The sequence below is a fragment of the Scyliorhinus torazame genome, chromosome 16 (genome assembly GCF_047496885.1).
Source record: "Scyliorhinus torazame isolate Kashiwa2021f chromosome 16, sScyTor2.1, whole genome shotgun sequence".
NCBI classification, from domain to species: domain Eukaryota; kingdom Metazoa; phylum Chordata; class Chondrichthyes; order Carcharhiniformes; family Scyliorhinidae; genus Scyliorhinus; species Scyliorhinus torazame.
The window spans coordinates 29148157-29167730 of NC_092722.1; the positions used below are offsets into that span (position 1 = coordinate 29148157).

The following is a 19574-nucleotide window of genomic DNA, read 5'->3' on the forward strand; positions in this document are numbered from 1 at the left end:
AGCGGCTTTCAACCGGTGAAATCCGTCATTTCTAAAAAGGGTCTCCGGTTTGGTCTGTTATACCCAGCCCACCTCTGGGTGTCTGTCTGGGAGACTCTCCAGAAGAGACAAACTTATTTGTCCAGAAGCTCAGGTCGAACTCTGTTTAATGCCTTTTTTTAATGTAGATATTGAAGTTACTATGTAATTTGAAGTTCAGAAGTTTTTACACTGTTGATTTGTATAAAGAAATTATCGTTGGATTTTTACAAGTGCTGGACTTATTCTTTTTGTTGTGCTGTTGTTGTAGCATTGAATCATGAATTTTATAAGCTTTTAAGTTTTTAATTTCTGTATGTGTTGAGCCTCCCAGCTAAGGATGAGGTTAGCTGATGGGAGTTACAGAAGTGGGTGTGCTGTAGCTTTTAGTCGCAAACACCTTGTGTACTGGAGCTTACAATATAGTTTTAATAGATTTATGTTCTATGGAGATTTAATATTACTATTGGGTGTTGTTAGGGCAGCACAGTAGCGCAGTGATTAGCACTGGGACTACGGCACTGAGAACCTGGGTTTGAATCCCAGCCTTGGGACACTGTCCGTGTGGAGTTTGCACATTCTCCCTGTGTCTGTGTGGGCTTTGCCCTCACAACCCAAAGTTGTGCAAGTTAGGCGGATTGGCCACGCTACATTGCCCCTTAATTTGAAAAAAAAAAATAATAATTGGGTACTCTAAATTTTTTTTAAACTATCGGGTATTGTTGGATTAGGGAGGGAGAAGGGAAGGGAGTGCATTCACATTAGTTGCTTGATGTTCTCCACTGTCTTATGCTTGTCTGGTCATTTGGACCGGGCTTGGCCGCTGTCCGGGTGGGATCTCCTCACGCTTGCTTGTTAAGATTCCTTACTTGTTGATCTCCAGAGGTAATGGCTGACCCCGGCGTGAGAGGCGTTGGGGGATCTCCATTTTGCTTTGTAACGTGGAATATTAAGTCTAAATGGGCCAGTGAAACAGGCCTGTAACAGCCTCCCCGAACAGGCGCCGGAATGTGGCGACTAGGGGCTTTTCACAGTAACTTAATTGAAGCCTACTTGTGACAATAAGCGATTTTCATTTTCATTTCAAGGGTTTTTGTTCATCTGAAGGGTCCTCAGGTGTCGCATTTCTACAGGAAACCCATTTCCGGGTGAAGTACCAGATAGGGTTCGCAAAAAATGGATGGGCCAAGTCTTTCATTCAGGCTTTAATGATAGGGCTAGAGGCACGGCAATACTAAACTATAAAAAAAATACAATTTACTATCTCTCGGATTATAGATGACACCAATGGTCATTATATTGTTGGCTGTGGTTCGCTGGAAAACACTCCGGTTATTTTAGTAAATATTTATGCTCCCAACTGGGACGATCCGAATTTTACAAACTCTCGGGTGAACCTCTTCCCTGACTTAGACTCACGTCGGATGATTCCAGGAGGTGGACTAAATTGTGTCTTGGATCCTAAATTGGACCGTTCCATGCCAAAATCTTTGACCGAATCTGGGATGTCCAGGGCACTGATCTTATTCATGGAACAGATTGGGGGGTTGGTCTGTGGCACTTTCAGCATCCAGAGCAAAGAATTTTCCTTTTTTTTCACATGTTCACCATGCCTACTTTCCAATTGATTTTTATATTGTTGACAAGTCCCTCCTTCCTTCAGTGTTGGCAGCTGAATACTCGGCATTTGTCACCGTCGACCATGTTCCTAATTGTGTTGATTTTCGTTTTATAGATCTCTGGGGGCCATTTTAGCTCAGTGGGCTAGACAGCTGGTTTGTGATGCAGAACAAGGCCACCAGCACGGGTTCAATTCTCGAACCGGCTGAAAGCCCGCCTTCTCAACCTTGCCCCTCGCTTGAGGTGTGGTGATCCTCAGATTAAACCACCACCAGTCAGCTCTCCCCTTCAAAGAGGATAGCAGCCGATCTGGCTCTATGACAACTTTACCTTACCTTATGGCCCTCTCAAATGCCCATTTGGAGACTTGACACAATTTGTTGTCTGATGACAATTTTTGTAAGCATTTGTCTGCTGCCATAGCAGACTTTGTTAAGCTCAACAAAACAGAGTCAATATCTCCTTCAACACTCTGGGAAACCCAAAAGGCCGTCATAAGGGGAGAGATTTGGGGCAGCACGGTAGCGTAATGGTTAGCATTGCTGTCTCACGGTGCAGAGGTCTCAGGTTCGATCCCGGCTCTGGGTCACTGTCCGTGTGGAGTTTGCACATTCTCCCCGTGTTTGCGTGGGTTTCACCCCCAGAACCCAAAGATGTGCAGTGTAGGTGGATTGGCCACGCTAAATTGCCCCTTAATTGGAAAAATAATGGGGGGATTATCTCATATAAAGCTCACCTCATGAAAACGGAGAGACTGGAATGACAAAGGCTAGTGGACTCCATTTTGGAGGTTGATCGCCAATATCCATTTGCCACAACGTCAGATTTACTGATACACGGAAAGAAATTACAACTCCCACTTGAATTGATATCTACGGATAAAGCTGTGCATTAGTTGCGATGTTCCAGGGGCACCCTCTATGAACATGGGGAAAAGCGGGTCATCTTCTTGCTCATCAACTCAAGAAGCAGACTGCCTCCCGAGAAATCCCTTTGATTCGGACTAAGGAAGGTACCTTAGTGTCAGCTCCTCTAAAGTTAATGCGACTTTCAGTTTGTTTTACCATGAGCTATATGAATCAGAGCTTCCTCCAAGTACTTCAGGTATAAAGACTTTCTAGGTGATCTACACATCGTGACCATTGAGGAAGTCAGGAGACGGAACTGGAATCCCCCCTTAAGCCCAGACGAAATACTGAAATGTCTCACAAAGCACAAAGAACAATACAGCACAGGAACAGGCCCTTCAGCCCTCCAAGCCTGTACCAGTCATGATAACAACCTTTGCCAAAACCATCAGCACTTCCTTGTGCCATATCCCTCTATATCCATCCTATCTATGTGTTTGTCAAGATGCCTTTTGAACGCTGTTAATATATCTACTTCCACACCTCCCCTGGCAACGTGTTCAAGGCACTCACCACATTCTGCCTAAAAAACCTGCCTTGCATATCTCCTCTAAACTTTGCCCCATGGACCTTAAACCTATGCCCCCTGGTGACTGACCCCTCCACCCTGGGAAAGAGTGCCTGCCCATCCACCCTATCCATGCCCCTCATAATCTTGTAGACCTCTATCAGGTCACCCCTCAACTTCCACCTTTCTAATGAAAACAGACAAGTCTATTCAGCCTCTCCACATAGCAAACACCCTCCAGACCAGGCAACATCCTGGTAAATCTCCTCTGCACCCTCTCCAAAGCCTCCATATCCTTCTTGTCGTGTGTGACCAGAATTGTGTGCAATATTCCAAGTGCAGCCTTACTAAAGTTCTATACAACTGTAGCATGACTTGCCAGTTTTTATACTCGATGCCCCGTCCAATGAAGGCAAGTATTACGTATGCTTTCTTGACTACCTTGTCCACTTGTGTAGCCACCTTCAAAGATCTGTGGATATGCACGCCCAGATCTCTCTGACTTTCTATATTCCGAAGAGTTTTGTCATTTACGGTATATTTTGCCTCTATGGTAGACCTACCAAAATGCATTGCCTAACATTTGCCCAGATTAAACTCCATTTGCCATTTCTCTGCCTAAGTCTCCAACCTATCGATGTCCTGCTACATCTTCTGACAATCCTCAACATTATCTGCCACTCCAACAACCTTGGTGCCATCCGCGAACTTACTAATCAGACTGGCTACATTTTCCTCCAAATCATTTATGTACACTACAAACAACAGAGGCCCAAGCACAGATCAGATCCCTGTGGAACACCATGAGTCTCAACCTTCCATTCAGAAAAACACCCTTCTACTGCTACCCTTTGCCTCCTGTGACTGAGCCAGTTCTGTATCCATCTTACCACCTCATCTCTGATCCGTGTGACTTCACCTTTTGTACAAGTCTGCCTTGAGGCTTTGTCAAAGGCTTTACTGAAGTCCATGTAAACAACATCCACCGCCCTCCCCTCATCAATCATCTTTGTCACCTCCTCAAAAAACTCGATCAAGTTAGTGAGGCATGACCTCCCCTTCACAAAATCATGCTGCCTATTGCTTACGAGTCCATTTGTTTCCTAATGGGTATAAATCCTGTCCCTGAGAATTCTCTCCAATAATTTACCTACTACCGACGTGAGGCTCACCAGCTTATAGTTTCCAGGATTATTCCTGCTACCTTTCTTAAACAGCGGTACCACATTAGCTATTCTCCAGTCCTCTGGGATCTCACCTGTAGCCAATGAGGATACAAAGATGCAGCCCTCTTGGACGGTTGCAATATGGCAAAGCCCCCGGTCCTGACGACTTCCCAACCAAATTTTGCAAAAGGTTCTCAGATCGGCTTATACATCTATTAATGGACAAGTGTAATGATGCATTGTCTAGGGGGACACTACCTCCGACCCTCATTCCGGCCTCAATTTCTGTGCTCCTTAAAAGGGGTAAGGACCCAATAGAGTGTGGATCATATCGACCCATTTCACTTCTTAATACACACGTTAAACTACTGGCTTAAGTCCTAATATCCCAAATGGTGCCCTGTCTCCCTGTTTCAGTGTCAACTGTGTAGGCAGTTGTTGGCCAATGTCTGACACCTCTTAAACATTGTCCTTTCGCCCCCCCCCCCCCCCCCTCCTTCTGCTCGGGAACCTGAAGTTATGGTAACTTTGAATGCTGAAAAAGCATTTGGTAGGGTGGAGTGGAATTATCCTTTTGAGATTTTGGGGAGATTTGGTATTAGCGCTAAGTTTTCCTCCTGGATTCATCTGATGTACAATGCCCCTAAAACTAACATCCGTTTGAACATGGTTTCCTCAGAATATTTTCCGTTAGGCAGGACCCCTTTCCCCATTGCTCTTTGCACTAGCTATTGAGCCCTTCTCGATAGCATTGAAGTCATCAGATGAGTGGAAGGGTATACACCAGAAGGGAATGGAGTGTCAGGTCTCACTCTACACTGCGTCTGTATATTATAGACCCGGCCTCCTCAGTCGACAATATAATGAGGCTACTCACAACATTCGGCACCTTTTCAGAAAACAAATCAAATATGGGTAAAGTGAGTGTTTTCCAGTGAATCCATCAGCCGGAGAGGCTCAACTTAGTTCACTGCCGTTCCGTCTCTCGCCCTCCAATTCCCGATATTAGGTGATCTACGTAGAACTTGCTCCGCCCCGTCGTGCCACATTTCTGCTTCACCCTGCCGGCGGGATGCTCCATTACACCGGCCAGTCAATGAGGTTTCCCATTGTGAGGCAGCCCCACGCCGTCAGGAAACCCCCGGGCACCGGCAAAACAGAGCATCCCGCCGGAGGAGAATCCCGCCCCATAACTGGACTTTACTCCACAAACTGAATATTCAAGTCTCATCGGTAATGTTAAAGCAGACTTACAGAGATGGGGTAATCTTCCTTTTTTTTTGAGTTTAGAGTACCCAATTCATTTTTTCCAATTAAGGGGCAATTTAGCGTGGCCAATCCACCTACCCTGCACATCTTTGGGTTGTGGGGGCGAAACCCACGCAAACACGGGGAGAATGTGCAAACTCCACACGGACAGTGACCCAGAGCCGGGATCGAACCTGGGACCTCGGCGCCGTGAGGCAGCAGTGCTAACCACTGCGCCACCGTACTGCCCGAGTAATCTTCCTTTTGACTCTTGCAGGCCGGATACAAACTGTCAAGATGAATGTGCTCCCAAGATTTCTATTTTTATTTCCATGTATTCCCATTTTTTTTGTCCAAATCATTTTTTATGACAATTGACAAATTAATTTCAGCTTTAATCTGGGTAGGCAAATGTCCCAGAATCCGCAGAGCTCTGCTTCAAAGCGACAGAGAATCGGCACGTTTGGCCCTCTCGAATCTCCTTTCTATTATTGGGCTGCCAACTTACCGAAAATCCTGCAATGGCTTGGTGACCCTGGCTCGAATTGGGGTAAAATGGAGGCTCAGTCTTGCACCATAACCTCCTCCCTAGGTGCCATAATTTCTGCACCGCTGTCCTTCTCCCCTGCGGGTCTTTCCTCGAGTCCTGTGGTGATTTCCTCCCTCAGGATTTGGGAGCAGTTCCAGCAGCACTTCAACCTTCTCTCACTGTCTTCGCTTGCCCCGATCTGTGACAATAACCTCTTTCGGGATTGGACCCATTGTTCAGGTCCTGGGGGCGGGAAATCTTGTGCACTTCGGGGACTTGTTTTTAGAAGGGCATTTTGCCAGACTTGAGACAAATTTAAGTTTGACCGGCTCCAACCTTTTTCATTTCTTTCAAATTCGAGAGTTCTCACATATGTTTTTTTTATTCCTTCCCCCGACCCCACCTTCTTCCTTATTGGAGTAGGTCCTGTCCTTGGTACAACAGAACAGGGGGTCTATCTCAAACCTGTATAGCCTTATTCTTTCTTCAGATCCTGCCCTTTGGACGGAGTAACAGGGAAATGGGTTGGGGAGCTAGGCCCTGTACTTACTGAGGAGGCTTGAAGGGAAGCCTTCTACACGGTGAATTCTACTTCATCTTGCACCAGACTGAGTTTGTTTCCGTTCAAAATATTACATGGAACACATTGGACTAAGGTGAAGATGTGTGGATTATTTTGCAATGTGGGGAACAAGTGTTATCGCTGCTCACTTACACCAGCTAACTACATGCAGATGTTTTGGTCCTGTCCTAATCTTGCTGGATACCGGCTTTCATTTCTTGATACAATATCCATGATTTTACCGGTGGCCCGAGAACGTTGCCCACTGGCAGCAATATTTGGAGTCTCGGACTGTCCGGCTTTCCATTCAAGGGTAGGGGGACGTTTTCGTTTTGCCTCTTTAATAGCCAGGAGGCCAATATTGCTTAATTGGAGGTCTCCCATCCTACCTAAATCATCCGTATGGTTGGATTCTCCCAAAATGGGACTGTGTCCTCACGCTGGCGTTAAACTGCTGGCGTTTCACTCTGAAGGTTCCTGTGAAAACGTGGAGCTGATTCACTGACCTGCAGGGGGCTAGAGGGACCCAGAGTAGTTCACGCAGCTTTAGTTGCGGATATGGGCCCCAGCTCTTCCGGTTTTGAGTCCGTGCATGCGCATAGCAGCGGCCTCCAGTGGCCACGTCACCATGGCGGACTGGGACCGTGGAGGCAGATTTAAAAATATAGACCCCGCCGATCGGCCACGCACCTGAAGATCCGACTGCACCGATCTGTCCCCTGGCCGCCTATAAGGCCCCCCCTGGTGTCCGATCCCCCCCCCCCCAACCAGGGCTGCCGCGGACTTTGTCCGCAGCCATCACCCGAGCATCCTGACCGGCGATAGGTGGGTAGAATCACGCCGTCGGGAACTCAACCGGTCGGGAGCGGAGGATCACTGGGCGGGCCTCTGGCAATGGCCCCCAGCAGTGTGGAGTACTCTCGGGTCCCAGAGAATCGCTGGAATTACGCCGGGCCCAATTTCAGCGTGAAATTGGATTCTCCGCCTCTGCGAATACGCCGCGGGGCTGCGGAGAATCCAGCCCCTGATGTCATTCCTACATCTGGAGAAATTAAATATACCATTAGAGGTTTTATGGGGCGGTTCTAGCAGAGGTGCTGACCATTTATTTCATTCTTCAAAGAACTGGACACGGTTGAGAGTTAAGGGGATTAGATTATAAGGGGGTTAGTTTAAATATCACAGTTACTTATACTAATATATTTGTTATTCACTTCTTTGATTCTGTATCAATATAATATTTATACTTCTTTGTTAATATTGTTGTTACGTTCATATTTGATCATTCTTTTTTAAAATAAATTTAGAGTACCCAATTCATTTTTTCCAATTAAGGGGCAATTTAGTGTGACCAATCCACCTACCCTGCACATCTTTGGGTTGTGGGGTGAAACCCACGCAAACACGGGGAGAATGTGCAAACTCCACACGGACAGTGACCCAGAGCCGGGATCAAACCTGGGACCTCAGAGCCGTGAGGCAGCAGGGCTAACCACTGCGCCAACGTGCTGCACCATATTTGAAATTTGAATAATATATTTTATTTTTAAAAATAAGAATTGAGGCAGTGTGGTGGCGCAGTGGTTAGCACTGCTGCCTCACGGTGCCGAGTCCCAGGTTCGATCCCTGAGTGTACTGAACTGAGAGCTCAGTTCAGTGAACTCCAGTGGGCATCAGCCACTCTATTGTTTTACAGCCTGTGGTCGGCTACATTAGGGGTATCGCGGTACCTAGGTGGGATGTACCTTATACTGTAGAATGAGTGGTGGAACCTGCCTGCTGGTTCCGCCCAGCAGGCGAGTATAAGAGTGTGTTTCACCCACAGCAGTCATTCTGTACCGGAGCTGCTGGGGTAACTACTTGTTCATTAAAGCCTTCAATTGGACTACAATCTCGCTTCAGTAGTGATTGATCGTGCATCAATTTAATGAACAAAATTGAAGAATGGCTGCTCTCCGCAACAAGCCAGAGTGTCTACAAATCAACCCCCACGCGGTGCAGCAACTTTTAAATATTGGCTGGCATGTTTCAACGGGTACATCAGGACGGCCCCGACTACCCCCACGGAGGAACAGAAAATGCAAGTCCTCCACTCAAGGGTGAGCCCAGAAATCTACACACTTATCGAAGACACAGACGGTTTCGAGGATGCAATGACTTTGTTAAAAAAGCACTATGTCCGCACTGTGAATCAGGTATATGCTCAGCATCTTTTAGCTACCAGATGGCAGATCCCAGGGGAAATCACTGGACGATTTTTACCGCGCATTGTTAGTGTTAGGTAGAAACTGTAATTGTCCACAAGTCTCAGCCAATGACCACACCGAACTCTTATTACGGGATGCTTTTGTTGCGGGCATGCTGTCCTCTAAAATCCGCCAGCGACTGCTGGAAAATGACACGCTAGGGCTTAAAGAGACACAGAAACTTGCGCACTCCCTAGATGTAGCCTCCCGCAATGCCCAGGCCTACGTTCCCGACCGCGCGGTACCCACATGGACAGGGTGGACCCCACCCACGGCCGATTCCAAAGCACCCCTAAATCTCCCGCAAGCTTGTGCAGTACGGCAGCCAGGAAACCCCGGGCGGGGGCGGGGGGGGGGGGGGGGGGGGGGGGGCGGGGGGGGGGGGGCGATGCTAATTTTGCGGGCAAAACAAACACGCCCGGCAATGCTGCCTGGCCCGATCCGCATTCTGTAAGGGCTGCAGGAAGAAGGGGCACCTGGTGGCAGCATGTCTCCACAGGCGAACCGGGCCCGCCGCCATTCCTCTCCTCACAGGCCATGTGCGATTCATGGGGGAAGCCATCTTGGATGACGTCTCAGGACCCCGACTCGGGTGGCTATCGCCCAACGTGATCTCTCAGCTTCTGCCACAACTTGCCTCAGTGACACTGGACCAGTCTCGGCCCCAAACGCTTTCAACCGCTACGACGTCGGTACTCATCAACGGGCACAAGACATCCTGCTAGATCGACTCTGGGAGCACGGAGAGCTTCATCCATCCCAATACAGTAAGACACTGCTCCCTCGCTGTACACCCGATTAAACAAGAGATCTCCCTGGCCTCTGGGTCCCACTCTCTGGAGATCCGGGGGTACTTCATAGCCAACTTCACGGTCCAGGCCGTGGAGTTCAATAACTTCTAACTCTACGTCCTCCCCCATCTCTGCGCTGCCACACTCCTGGGACTGGACTTCCAGTGTAACCTGCAAAGTTTAACGTTCAAATTCAGCGGCCCCATACCGCCCCTCACTGTCTGCGGCCTCGCGACCCTCAAGGTCGACCCGCCTTCCCTGTTTGCAAACCTTACCACCGATTGCAAACCCGTCGCCACCAGGAGCAGACGGTACAGTGCCCAGGACCGAACCTTCATTAGGTCGGAAGTCCAACGGTTACTAAAGGAAAGCATTATCGAGGCCAGCAACAGCCCCTGGGTAGCTAAAGTTGTAAAGACCGGGGAGAAACATAGGATGGTCATAGACTACAGTCAGACCATCAACAGGTATACGCAGTTCGACGCGTACCCTCTCCCCCGCATATCTGAAATGGTCAACCAGATAGCGCAATACAAGGTTTTCTCCACAGTAGACCTTAAATCAGCCTACCACCAGCTCCCCATTCGCCCGGACGACCGCAAGGACACTGCATTCAAAGCAGATGGGCGGCTCTACCACTTTCTAAGGGTTCCCTTTGGTGTCACAAATGGGGTCTCGGTCTTCCAACGGGAGATGGATCGAATGGTTGACCGGTACCATCTGCGGGCCACGTTCCCGTACCTCGACAATGTCACCATCTGCGGCCACGACCAGCAGGACCACGACACCAACCTCCGCAAATTCCTCCATACCGCAAAAATCCTTAACTTAACCTATAACAAGGACAAATGCGTTTTTAGCACCAATCGCCTAGCCACCTTCAGCTACGTAGTGCATGATTGAGTCATAGGCCCAGATCCCGAACGCATGGGCCCCCTCATGGAGTTTCCCCTCCCCCACTGCCCCAAGGCCCTGAAACGTTGCCTGGGCTTCTTTTCTTATTACGCCCAGTGGGTCCCCAATTATGCGGACAAGGCCCGCCCACTGATCCAGTCCACGGTTTTTCCCCTATCGGCAGAGGCCCGCCAGTCTTTCAGTCGCGTCAAAGCAGACATCGCCAAGGCGACGATGCACGCAATCAATGAGTCCCTCCCCTTCCAGGTCGAGAGCGACGCATCAGACGTACCTCTGGCTGCCACCCTCAATCAGGCGGGCAGACCCGTGGCCTTCTTTTCACGCACCCTCCACGCCTCAGAAATCCACCATTCCTCCGTCGAGAAGGAGGCCCAAGCCATCGTCGAAGCTGTGCGGCATTGGAGGCATTACCTGGCCGGCAGGAGATTCACTCTCCTCACTCACCAACGGTCGGTAGCCTTCATGTTTGACAATGCACAGCGGGGCAAAATTAAGAATGATATGATCTTACGGTGGAGGATCGAGCTCTCCACCTATAATTACAAGATCTTGTATCGTCCCGGGAAGTTCAACGAGCCTCCTGATGCCCTGTCCCGTGGCACTTGTGCCAGTGTACAAATAGACCGACTCCGGACCCTCCACGACAACCTCTGCCACCCGGGGGTCACCCGGTTCTTCCACTTTGTTAAAACCCACAATCTGCCCTACTCCATCGAGGAGGTCAGGGCCGTAACCAGAAACTGCCAAATCTGCGCGGAGTGCAAGCCGCACTTCTACAGGCCAGAGAAAACGCACCTGGTGAAGGCGTCCCGCCCCTTTGAACGCCTCAGCGTGGATTTCAAAGGGCCCCTTCCCTCCACCGACCGCAACACGTATTTCTTAAACGTGATTGATGAGTACTCCCGGTTCCCTTTCACCATCCCCTGTCCCGACATGACGGCTGCCACCAGCATTAAAGCCCGCCACAGCATCTTTACCCTGTTCGGTTTCACTGCCTACATCCATAGTGATAGGGGGTCCTCCGTCATGAGTGACGAGCTGCGTCAATTCCTGCTCAGCAAGGGCATTGCCTCCAGCAGGACGACCAGTTGGCAGAACGGTAGCATAGTGGTTAGCACAATTGTTTCACAGCTCCAGGGTCCCATGTTCGATTCCCGTCTTGGGTCACTGTCTGTGCGGAGTCTGCACGTTCTCCCCATGTATGCGTGGGTTTCCTCCGGGTGCTCCGGTTTCCTCCCACAGTCCAAAGATGTGCAGGTTAGGTGGATTGGCCATGATAAATTGCCCCTTAGTGTCCAAAATTGCCCTTAGTGATGGGTGGGGTTACTGGGTTATGGGGATAGGGTGGAGGTGTTGACCTTGGGTAGGGTGCTCTTTCCAAGAGCCGGTGCAGACTCGATGGGCTGAATGGCCTCCTTCTGCACTGTAAATTCTATATTCTATATTCAGTTACAACCCCTGGGGAAACGGGCAGGTAGAGAGGGAGAACGGGACGGTCTGGAAGGCCGTCCTACTGGCCCTACGGTCCAAGAATCTCCCAGTGACCCAATGGCAGGAGGTCCTCCCCGATGTACTTCACTCCATCCGATCACTACTGTGCACTACTAACAACGAAACAACTCATGAACGTCTTCTTGTCTTCCCTAGGAAGTCCTCCTCGGGGATCTCACTCCCAACATGGCTGGCAGCCCCCGGACCAGTCCTACTCCGCAAACACGTACGGGCCCACTAGTCGGACCCACTGGTCGAGGGGGTACATCTCCTCCATGCTAACCCCCAGTACGCCTATGTGGTGCACCCCGACGACCGACAAGACACCATCTCCCCCCGGGATCTGGCCCCCGCTGGATCCCCACCGTCACCGCCCCCACCAACCCCAACCATTTTTTCACCGGCGCACACCACTGCAGCCCCCTTCCCAGGAGGATCCGTTCCTCCCACTGGCCCCATCCGGATACGATGAAGCTGAAGACGACATGCTCCCAGAGCCACGGATGCCCGAGGCGACGCCAGCATCACCACCGGGACTGCGACGATCGCAGAGGACGACTAGGGCCCCCGACCGGCTGATAGTTTCATTGTAAAATGAACTTGTAAATAATTGTCTGTAAATATGTGTATCGCATGTAAAGGCACTGAAGGGTACCGCTATAACCTCTACTGCTGTAAAAGCAAGGCCACCACCCCCGCTGGACTCTTTTTTTAAACAGGGGGTGAATGTGGTCGGCTATATTAGGGGTATTGCGGTACCTAGGTGGGATGTACCTTATACTGTAGCATGAGTGGTGGAATCTGCCTGCTGGTTCCGCCCAGCAGGCGGAGCATAAGAGTCTGTGTTTCACCCACAGCAGTCATTCTGTACCTGAACTACTGGGGTAACTACTTGTTCATTAAAGCCTTCAATTGGACTACAATCTCGCTTCAGTAGTGATTGATCGTGCATCACAGCCCAAACCCCATCTTATATTCTCCTCAAATCCAGGACTGTAGTCAGCAGTTGTGGCCACTCAGTGTCAAATCTGTAAGCTGGGTCTCTATGATTCAGTACCAAAATCAGGGCACTTGTCCAGAGAATTGGAGAGGAAATCAGAGGAAAATTACAGAAAAACATTAAATTCTGTAAGAAATATAAATATTTTAAATCAGAATATGACGTTATAACTCTGACTGTGCTGAGTTACAACATCCCGAATCAAAAAGATTAAATGGGCAAACAACAAGTCAGTGTCCTAACGCGACTTTCCCCGGGATTAGCTCATTCACAGGATTCTTTGAACGTCCTGTGGTTCATTGGTAAAGTGCAGAGAATTGTTTCTGCAGGTACTGTTTCTTTGTTTCAAATGTATGTTTCAAACTTTCTTCAGATTATTTGAAATTAGAATTCACACTGGGCTCCTTCTCCATATCAGCACAGTAAATATGCTGGGAGTGCATGTGTGTGGACTCTGCGGGGATCAGCTTTGGCTGTGTTGCCTCAACAGTTGAGAAGCCTGTCAACACTCTCGGTCTTGTCTCATGTAAGGAATGCCCACTTTAGTGAGCTATTGGAGGGCACCCATGGAATCACAACCTAGCTAGTCAGCACCTTCAAGGATGTAGTCACTAAAATGGGAGAGAGGAAGAATTACTTGCAATTACATATCAGCTCATTAAGGAAAGACTTTGCACAGAATGAGTTATTTGAGGCATAGGCAAAGCTGCCATGTAAGCAGATGCAGGAGGATATGTTCTACACACAGAAAAGTCCCAAATAGTTCAAGGGTCATTTCGAACCAAAACATCAGAGCAGCACGGTGGTGTAGTGGTTAGCACTGCTGCCTCACGGTGTCGAGAATCCAGGTTCGGTCCCGGCTCTGGGTCACTGTCCATGTGGAGTTTGCGCATTCTCCCCGTGTTTGCATGGGTTTCGCCCCCACAACCCAAAGATGTGCAGGGTAGGTGGATTGGCCACGCTAAATTGCCCCTGAATTGGAAAAAATGAATTGGGTACTCTAAATTTTTTTTTGAATGAATTAGTATTGTTAACTGAATAGGAATTGTTTTTAGGGGAGGGTGACACCAAGTGAATTGTTCCTTCACAGGGCCAGCATAAATATAACAGGCTAAATGGCCTCCCTCAGTGCTGTAACCATGCTGATTCTATTCTATGACACAAACATCACATTAAAAATACAAAACCTGACACAAAGCCGTGATGCAGAATTAGGTACAGTAAATAAACTTCAATATTTTGTTAGATACATACAGCGATAGCCTGTATGAAGCTGTCCATTAGGTAGTAGTCAGCTCCTCCATGTCCTCCCAGGTGTGTTTCCTTCATTGAAGAATAGTCCAAGGGGTATTCTGTCTTCGTTTTTGTAAGGAAATCGAAAACAGTCACTGGATCCCGCCCTTCACTCGACAGTTCCCCCTACAATACCAAACAAAGAGGTAATAATGAGCCAAAGCTTTTGCACTCTGCAGAGAATATATCAGAAGAAGAATTCAAGCGACTTTCTCCTAAGCAGCTCAGTTGGAACAGAAGCATTTTTTGTGGTGCAGATTTTGTGGATCAGGGCTTTGATCCCTGTTCTGTGCCAAGTTAACTGACTTTAAGCCTGGCAACTGTTGCAATACTCTCATTAATGTCAGCCTGACTTGTGGACAGCCTGGATTCCTACTCCTTATTGTCATACAGTGACATTTACTGAAAAGTACACATGTGGGTATCAACTGAACACAGACAATGGATCAGCTGCGACGGTTTCCCAGTTTGAGTATCCTCCCAACATTCACTGCTTAACTTCACGGTTAGAGACTTCCGGGTGCGGCGATGACCAGCTGAGTCGCACGTTTCGGCAGCTCCCTGTGAAACGGACTTTTGGGCTCTTGATAGGAGCCCCAACGGCAATTTTAACGGCTGAAAACACCGTGTGGTAAACCAGAAGGGTGTTCCCCCTGGACACGGATGGAAAAAGGAGAGGAAAGTGGCCGGATTGCAGCGGATCCTTTGGAACAACGGCAAGGAAGGCAAGCAGAAACCAAGATGGCGTCGGAAGGTGGCAGTTTCATATGGGGCCCTGAACAACAAGAGTTTTTGAAACGCTGCGTGGAGGAGATAAAAAAGGAAATGAAGAAAGAGTTGTTGGCCCCGATATTACAGGCGATTGAAGGGCTGAAAGAGGAACAAAAGACCCAGGAGCAGGAGCTTCGGGTCGTGAAGGCGAAAGCAGCAGAAAATGAAAACGACATACAGGGCCTGGTGGTGAAGTCGGAGATACAGGAGGCACACCAGAAACGATCTGTGGAGAGGTTGGAGGCACTGGAAAATAACGCAAGGAGGAACAACTTGAGGATTCTTGGCCTTCCTGAAGGTGTGGAGGGGGCGGACGTCGGGGCATATGTGAGCACGATGCTGCACTCGTTAATGGGAGTGGAGGCCCTGACGGGTCCGTTGGAGGTGGAGGGAGCATACCGAGTTATGGTGCGAGGATCGAGAGCAGGAGAAGCTCCCAGAGCCATAGTGGTGAGATTTCTCCGTTTTAAGGATAGAGAAATGGTCCTTAGATGGGCGAAGAAAACTCGGTGTAGTAAATGGGAGAACGCGGTGATCCGCGTCTATCAAGATTGGAGTGCGGAGGTGGCGAGAAGGAGGGCGAGCTTTAATCGGGCCAAAGCGGTACTTCACAAAAAAAAGATAAAGTTTGGAATGCTGCAACCGGCAAGACTGTGGGTCACATATCAAGGGAGGCACCACTACTTTGAGACGGCGGATGAAGCGTGGACTTTTATTGTAGAAGAAAAATTGGAATGATTGGACTACGAAAACGAACGTTTGGACAAAGTGGCGGGACGAGTGGGGGGGGGGGGCGAAGAGGGATTGTATGATTAATCCTGCGGTATGGTAACTTTTCTTTCTCCCACAGGTGGTGATGGGGGGAGGTGGGGAGGGAGAGGAGATGGGGCGTTGGCCATGGGAGGCGGGGCCGAGGGAGAGGCGCGGGCTTGGTTCCCGCGCTATGATAATTATGGCGGGAATAGAGAAGCAGGATGGAGGGGGCGCCGCACGGGGCGAGCCGTGATCACGGGGGGAAGCCGAGGTCAGCCAGAGTTTGCTGACTTCTGGGAGCAACATGGGGGGAGTAATTACGCTAGCGGGGGGTTGAGCGGGGGGGGGGGGGGGGAGGGGGGAATTACTGGGTTGCTGCTGCTGGGGAAAGGGGGGGTGGGTACGGGAAAGGATGGGCGGGGGGGCACCGTCTGGGAGAAATACAGCCGCGTGGGAACTGGGCGAGAAGCTGGAAAAAGATGATGGCTAACCGGCAAGGGGGGGGGGGGTGGGAAGCCCCCCAACTCGGCTGATCACGTGGAACGTGAGGGGGCTTAACGGGCCGATAAAGAGGGCACGAGTACTCGCACACCTTAAGAAACTTAAAGCAGATGTGGTCATGTTACAGGAAACGCACCTGAAACTGATAGATCAGGTTAGGTTGCGCAAAGGATGGGTAGGGCAGGTGTTCCATTCGGGGCTGGATGCGAAAAACAGGGGGGTGGCTATATTAGTGGGGAAGCGGGTAATGTTCGAGGCAAAGACTATAGTGGCGGATAACGGGGGCAGATACGTGATGGTGAGTGGCAAATTACAGGGAGAGATGGTGGTGTTGGTAAACGTGTATGCCCCGAATTGGGACGATGCCAATTTTATGAGGCGAATGCTAGGACGCATCCCAGACCTCGAGACCGGAAAGCTGATAATGGGGGGAGACTTTAACACGGTGTTGGAACCAAGGCTGGATAGGTCGAAGTCCAGGACTGGTAGGAGGCCGGCAGCAGCCAAGGTGCTTAAGGATTTTATGGAGCAGATGGGAGGGGTGGACCCGTGGAGATTCAGTAGACCTAGGAGTAAGGAGTTCTCGTTTTTCTCCTATGTCCATAAAGTCTATTCACGCATAGACTTTTTTGTGTTGGGTAGGGCATTGATCCCGAGGGTGAGGGGAACGGAATATACGGCTATAGCCATTTCGGATCATGCCCCACACTGGGTAGACTTGGAGATAGGGGAGGAAACAAGAGGGCGTCCACCCTGGAGAATGGACATGGGACTAATGGCGGATGAGGGGGTGTGCTTAAGGGTGAGGGGATGCATTGAAAAGTACTTGGAACTCAATGACAATGGGGAGGTTCAGGTGGGAGTGGTCTGGGAGGCGTTGAAGGCGGTGGTTAGGGGGGAGCTGATATCAATAAGGACACATAAAGGGAAGCAGGAGAGTAAGGAACGGGAGCGGTTGTTGCAAGAACTTTTGAGGGTGGACAGACAGTATGCGGAAGCACCGGAGGAGGGACTGTATAGGGAAAGGCAAAGGCTGCATGTGGAATTTGACTTGCTGACCACAGGCACTGCAGAGGCACAATGGAGGAAGGCGCAGGGTGTACAGTATGAATATGGAGAGAAGGCGAGCAGATTGCTGGCACACCAATTGAGGAAAAGGGGAGCAGCGAGGGAAATAGGGGGGGTGAGAGACGAAGATGGAGAGACGGAACGGGGAGCGGAGAGAGTGAATGAAGTGTTTAAGACATTTTATAAAAAATTGTATGAAGCTCAACCCCCGGATGGGAGGGAGAGAATGATGGAGTTTTTGGATCGGCTGGAAATTCCCAAGGTGGAAGAGCAGGAAAGGATGGGATTGGGAGCACAGATCACGGTAGAAGAAGTGGTGAAAGGAATTAGGAACATGCAGACGGGAAAGGCCCCGGGACCGGATGGATTCCCAGTTGAATTTTACAGAAAATATTTGGACTTGCTCGCCCCGCTACTGACGAGGACCTTCAACGAGGCAAAGGAAAGGGGACAACTGCCCCCGACTATGTCAGAAGCAACGATATCGCTTCTTTTAAAGAAGGAAAAGGATCCGCTACAATGCGGGTCCTACAGACCAATCTCCCTCCTCAATGTAGATGCCAAGGTCTTGGCCAAGGTAATGGCAATGAGAATAGAGGAATGTGTCCCGGGGGTGGTTCATGAGGACCAAACTGGGTTTGTGAAGGGGAGACAGCTGAACACGAACATACGGAGGTTGTTAGGGGTAATGATGATGGCCCCACCAGAGGGTGAAACGGAGATAGTAGTGGCGATGGATGCCGAGAAAGCATTTGATAGAGTGGAGTGGGATTATCTGTGGGAGGTGTTGAGGAGATTTGGGTTCGGAGAGGGGTATGTTAGATGGGTGCAGCTGTTGTATAGGGCCCCAGTGGCGAGTGTGGTCACGAATGGACGGGGATCGGCATATTTTCGGCTTCATAGAGGGACAAGGCAGGGATGTCCTCTGTCCCCATTACTGTTTGCACTGGCGATTGAGCCCCTGGCGATAGTGCTGAGAGGTTCCAAGGGATGGAGGGGAATACTTAGGGGAGGAGAAGAACACCGGGTATCTTTATATGCGGATGATCTGCTACTATATGTGGCGGATCCAGCGGAGGGGATGCCAGAAATAATGCGGATACTTGGGGAGTTTGGGGATTTTTCAGGGTATAAATTGAACATGGGGAAGAGTGAGCTGTTTGTGGTGCATCCAGGGGAGCAGAGTAGAGAAATAGAAGACCTACCGTTGAGGAAGGTAACAAGAGACTTTCGTTACCTGGGGATCCAGATAGCTAAGAATTGGGGCACATTGCACAGGCTAAATTTGACGCGGTTGGTGGAACAGATGGAGGAAGATTTCAAGAGATGGGATATGGTAGCATTGTCAATGGCAGGGAGGGTGCAGGCGGTTAAGATGGTGGTCCTCCCGAGATTCCTTTTTGTGTTTCAGTGTCTCCCGGTGGTGATCACGAAGGCTTTTTTCAAAAGGATAGAAAAGAGTATCATGGGTTTTGTTTGGGCCGGGAAGACTCCGAGAGTGAGGAAGGGATTCTTACAGCGTAGTAGGGATAGGGGGGGGCTGGCGCTACCGAGCCTAAGTGAGTATTATTGGGCCGCTAATATTTCAATGGTGAGTAAGTGGATGGGAGAGGAGGAAGGAGCGGCGTGGAAGAGATTAGAGAGGGCGTCCTGTAGGGGGACCAGCCTGCAGGCTATGGTGACAGCCCCATTGCCGTTCTCACTAAGGAACTATACCACGAGTCCGGTGGTGGTAGCTACACTGAAGATTTGGGGACAGTGGAGACGACATAGGGGAAAGACCGGAGCACTGGGGGGGTCCCCGATAAGAAACAACCATAGGTTTGCCCCGGGGGGAATGGATGGGGGATATGGAATGTGGCAAAGAGCAGGTATAACGCAATTGAAAGATCTATTTGTGGATGGGAAGTTTGCGAGTCTGGGAGCGCTGACCGAGAAATATGGGTTGCCCCAAGGGAATGCATTCAGGTACATGCAATTGAGGGCTTTTGCGAGGCAACAGGTGAGGGAATTCCCGCAGCTCCCGACACAAGAGGTGCAGGACAGAGTCATCTCAAAGAAATGGGTGGGGGACGGTAAGGTGTCGGATATATATAGGGAAATGAGAGACGAAGGGGAGACTATGATGGACGAACTAAAAGGGAAATGGGAAGAAGAGCTAGGGGAGGAGATTGAGGAGGGGATGT

General features: G+C 49.8%; 1 protein-coding gene across 3 annotated transcripts in view; it reads right to left on the reverse strand.

Annotated features, from left to right (window-relative positions):
- Nucleotides 1-19574, reverse strand: part of LOC140392656 (putative oxidoreductase YteT) — a 378465-nt gene that overhangs the window by 7890 nt on the left and 351001 nt on the right. For all 3 annotated transcript variants that reach the window (XM_072478137.1, XM_072478135.1, XM_072478136.1), the window contains one exon: nucleotides 14257-14421. In XM_072478137.1, the coding sequence (XP_072334238.1) occupies nucleotides 14257-14421 (165 nt within the window). The remainder of the gene's footprint in view (nucleotides 1-14256; nucleotides 14422-19574) is intronic.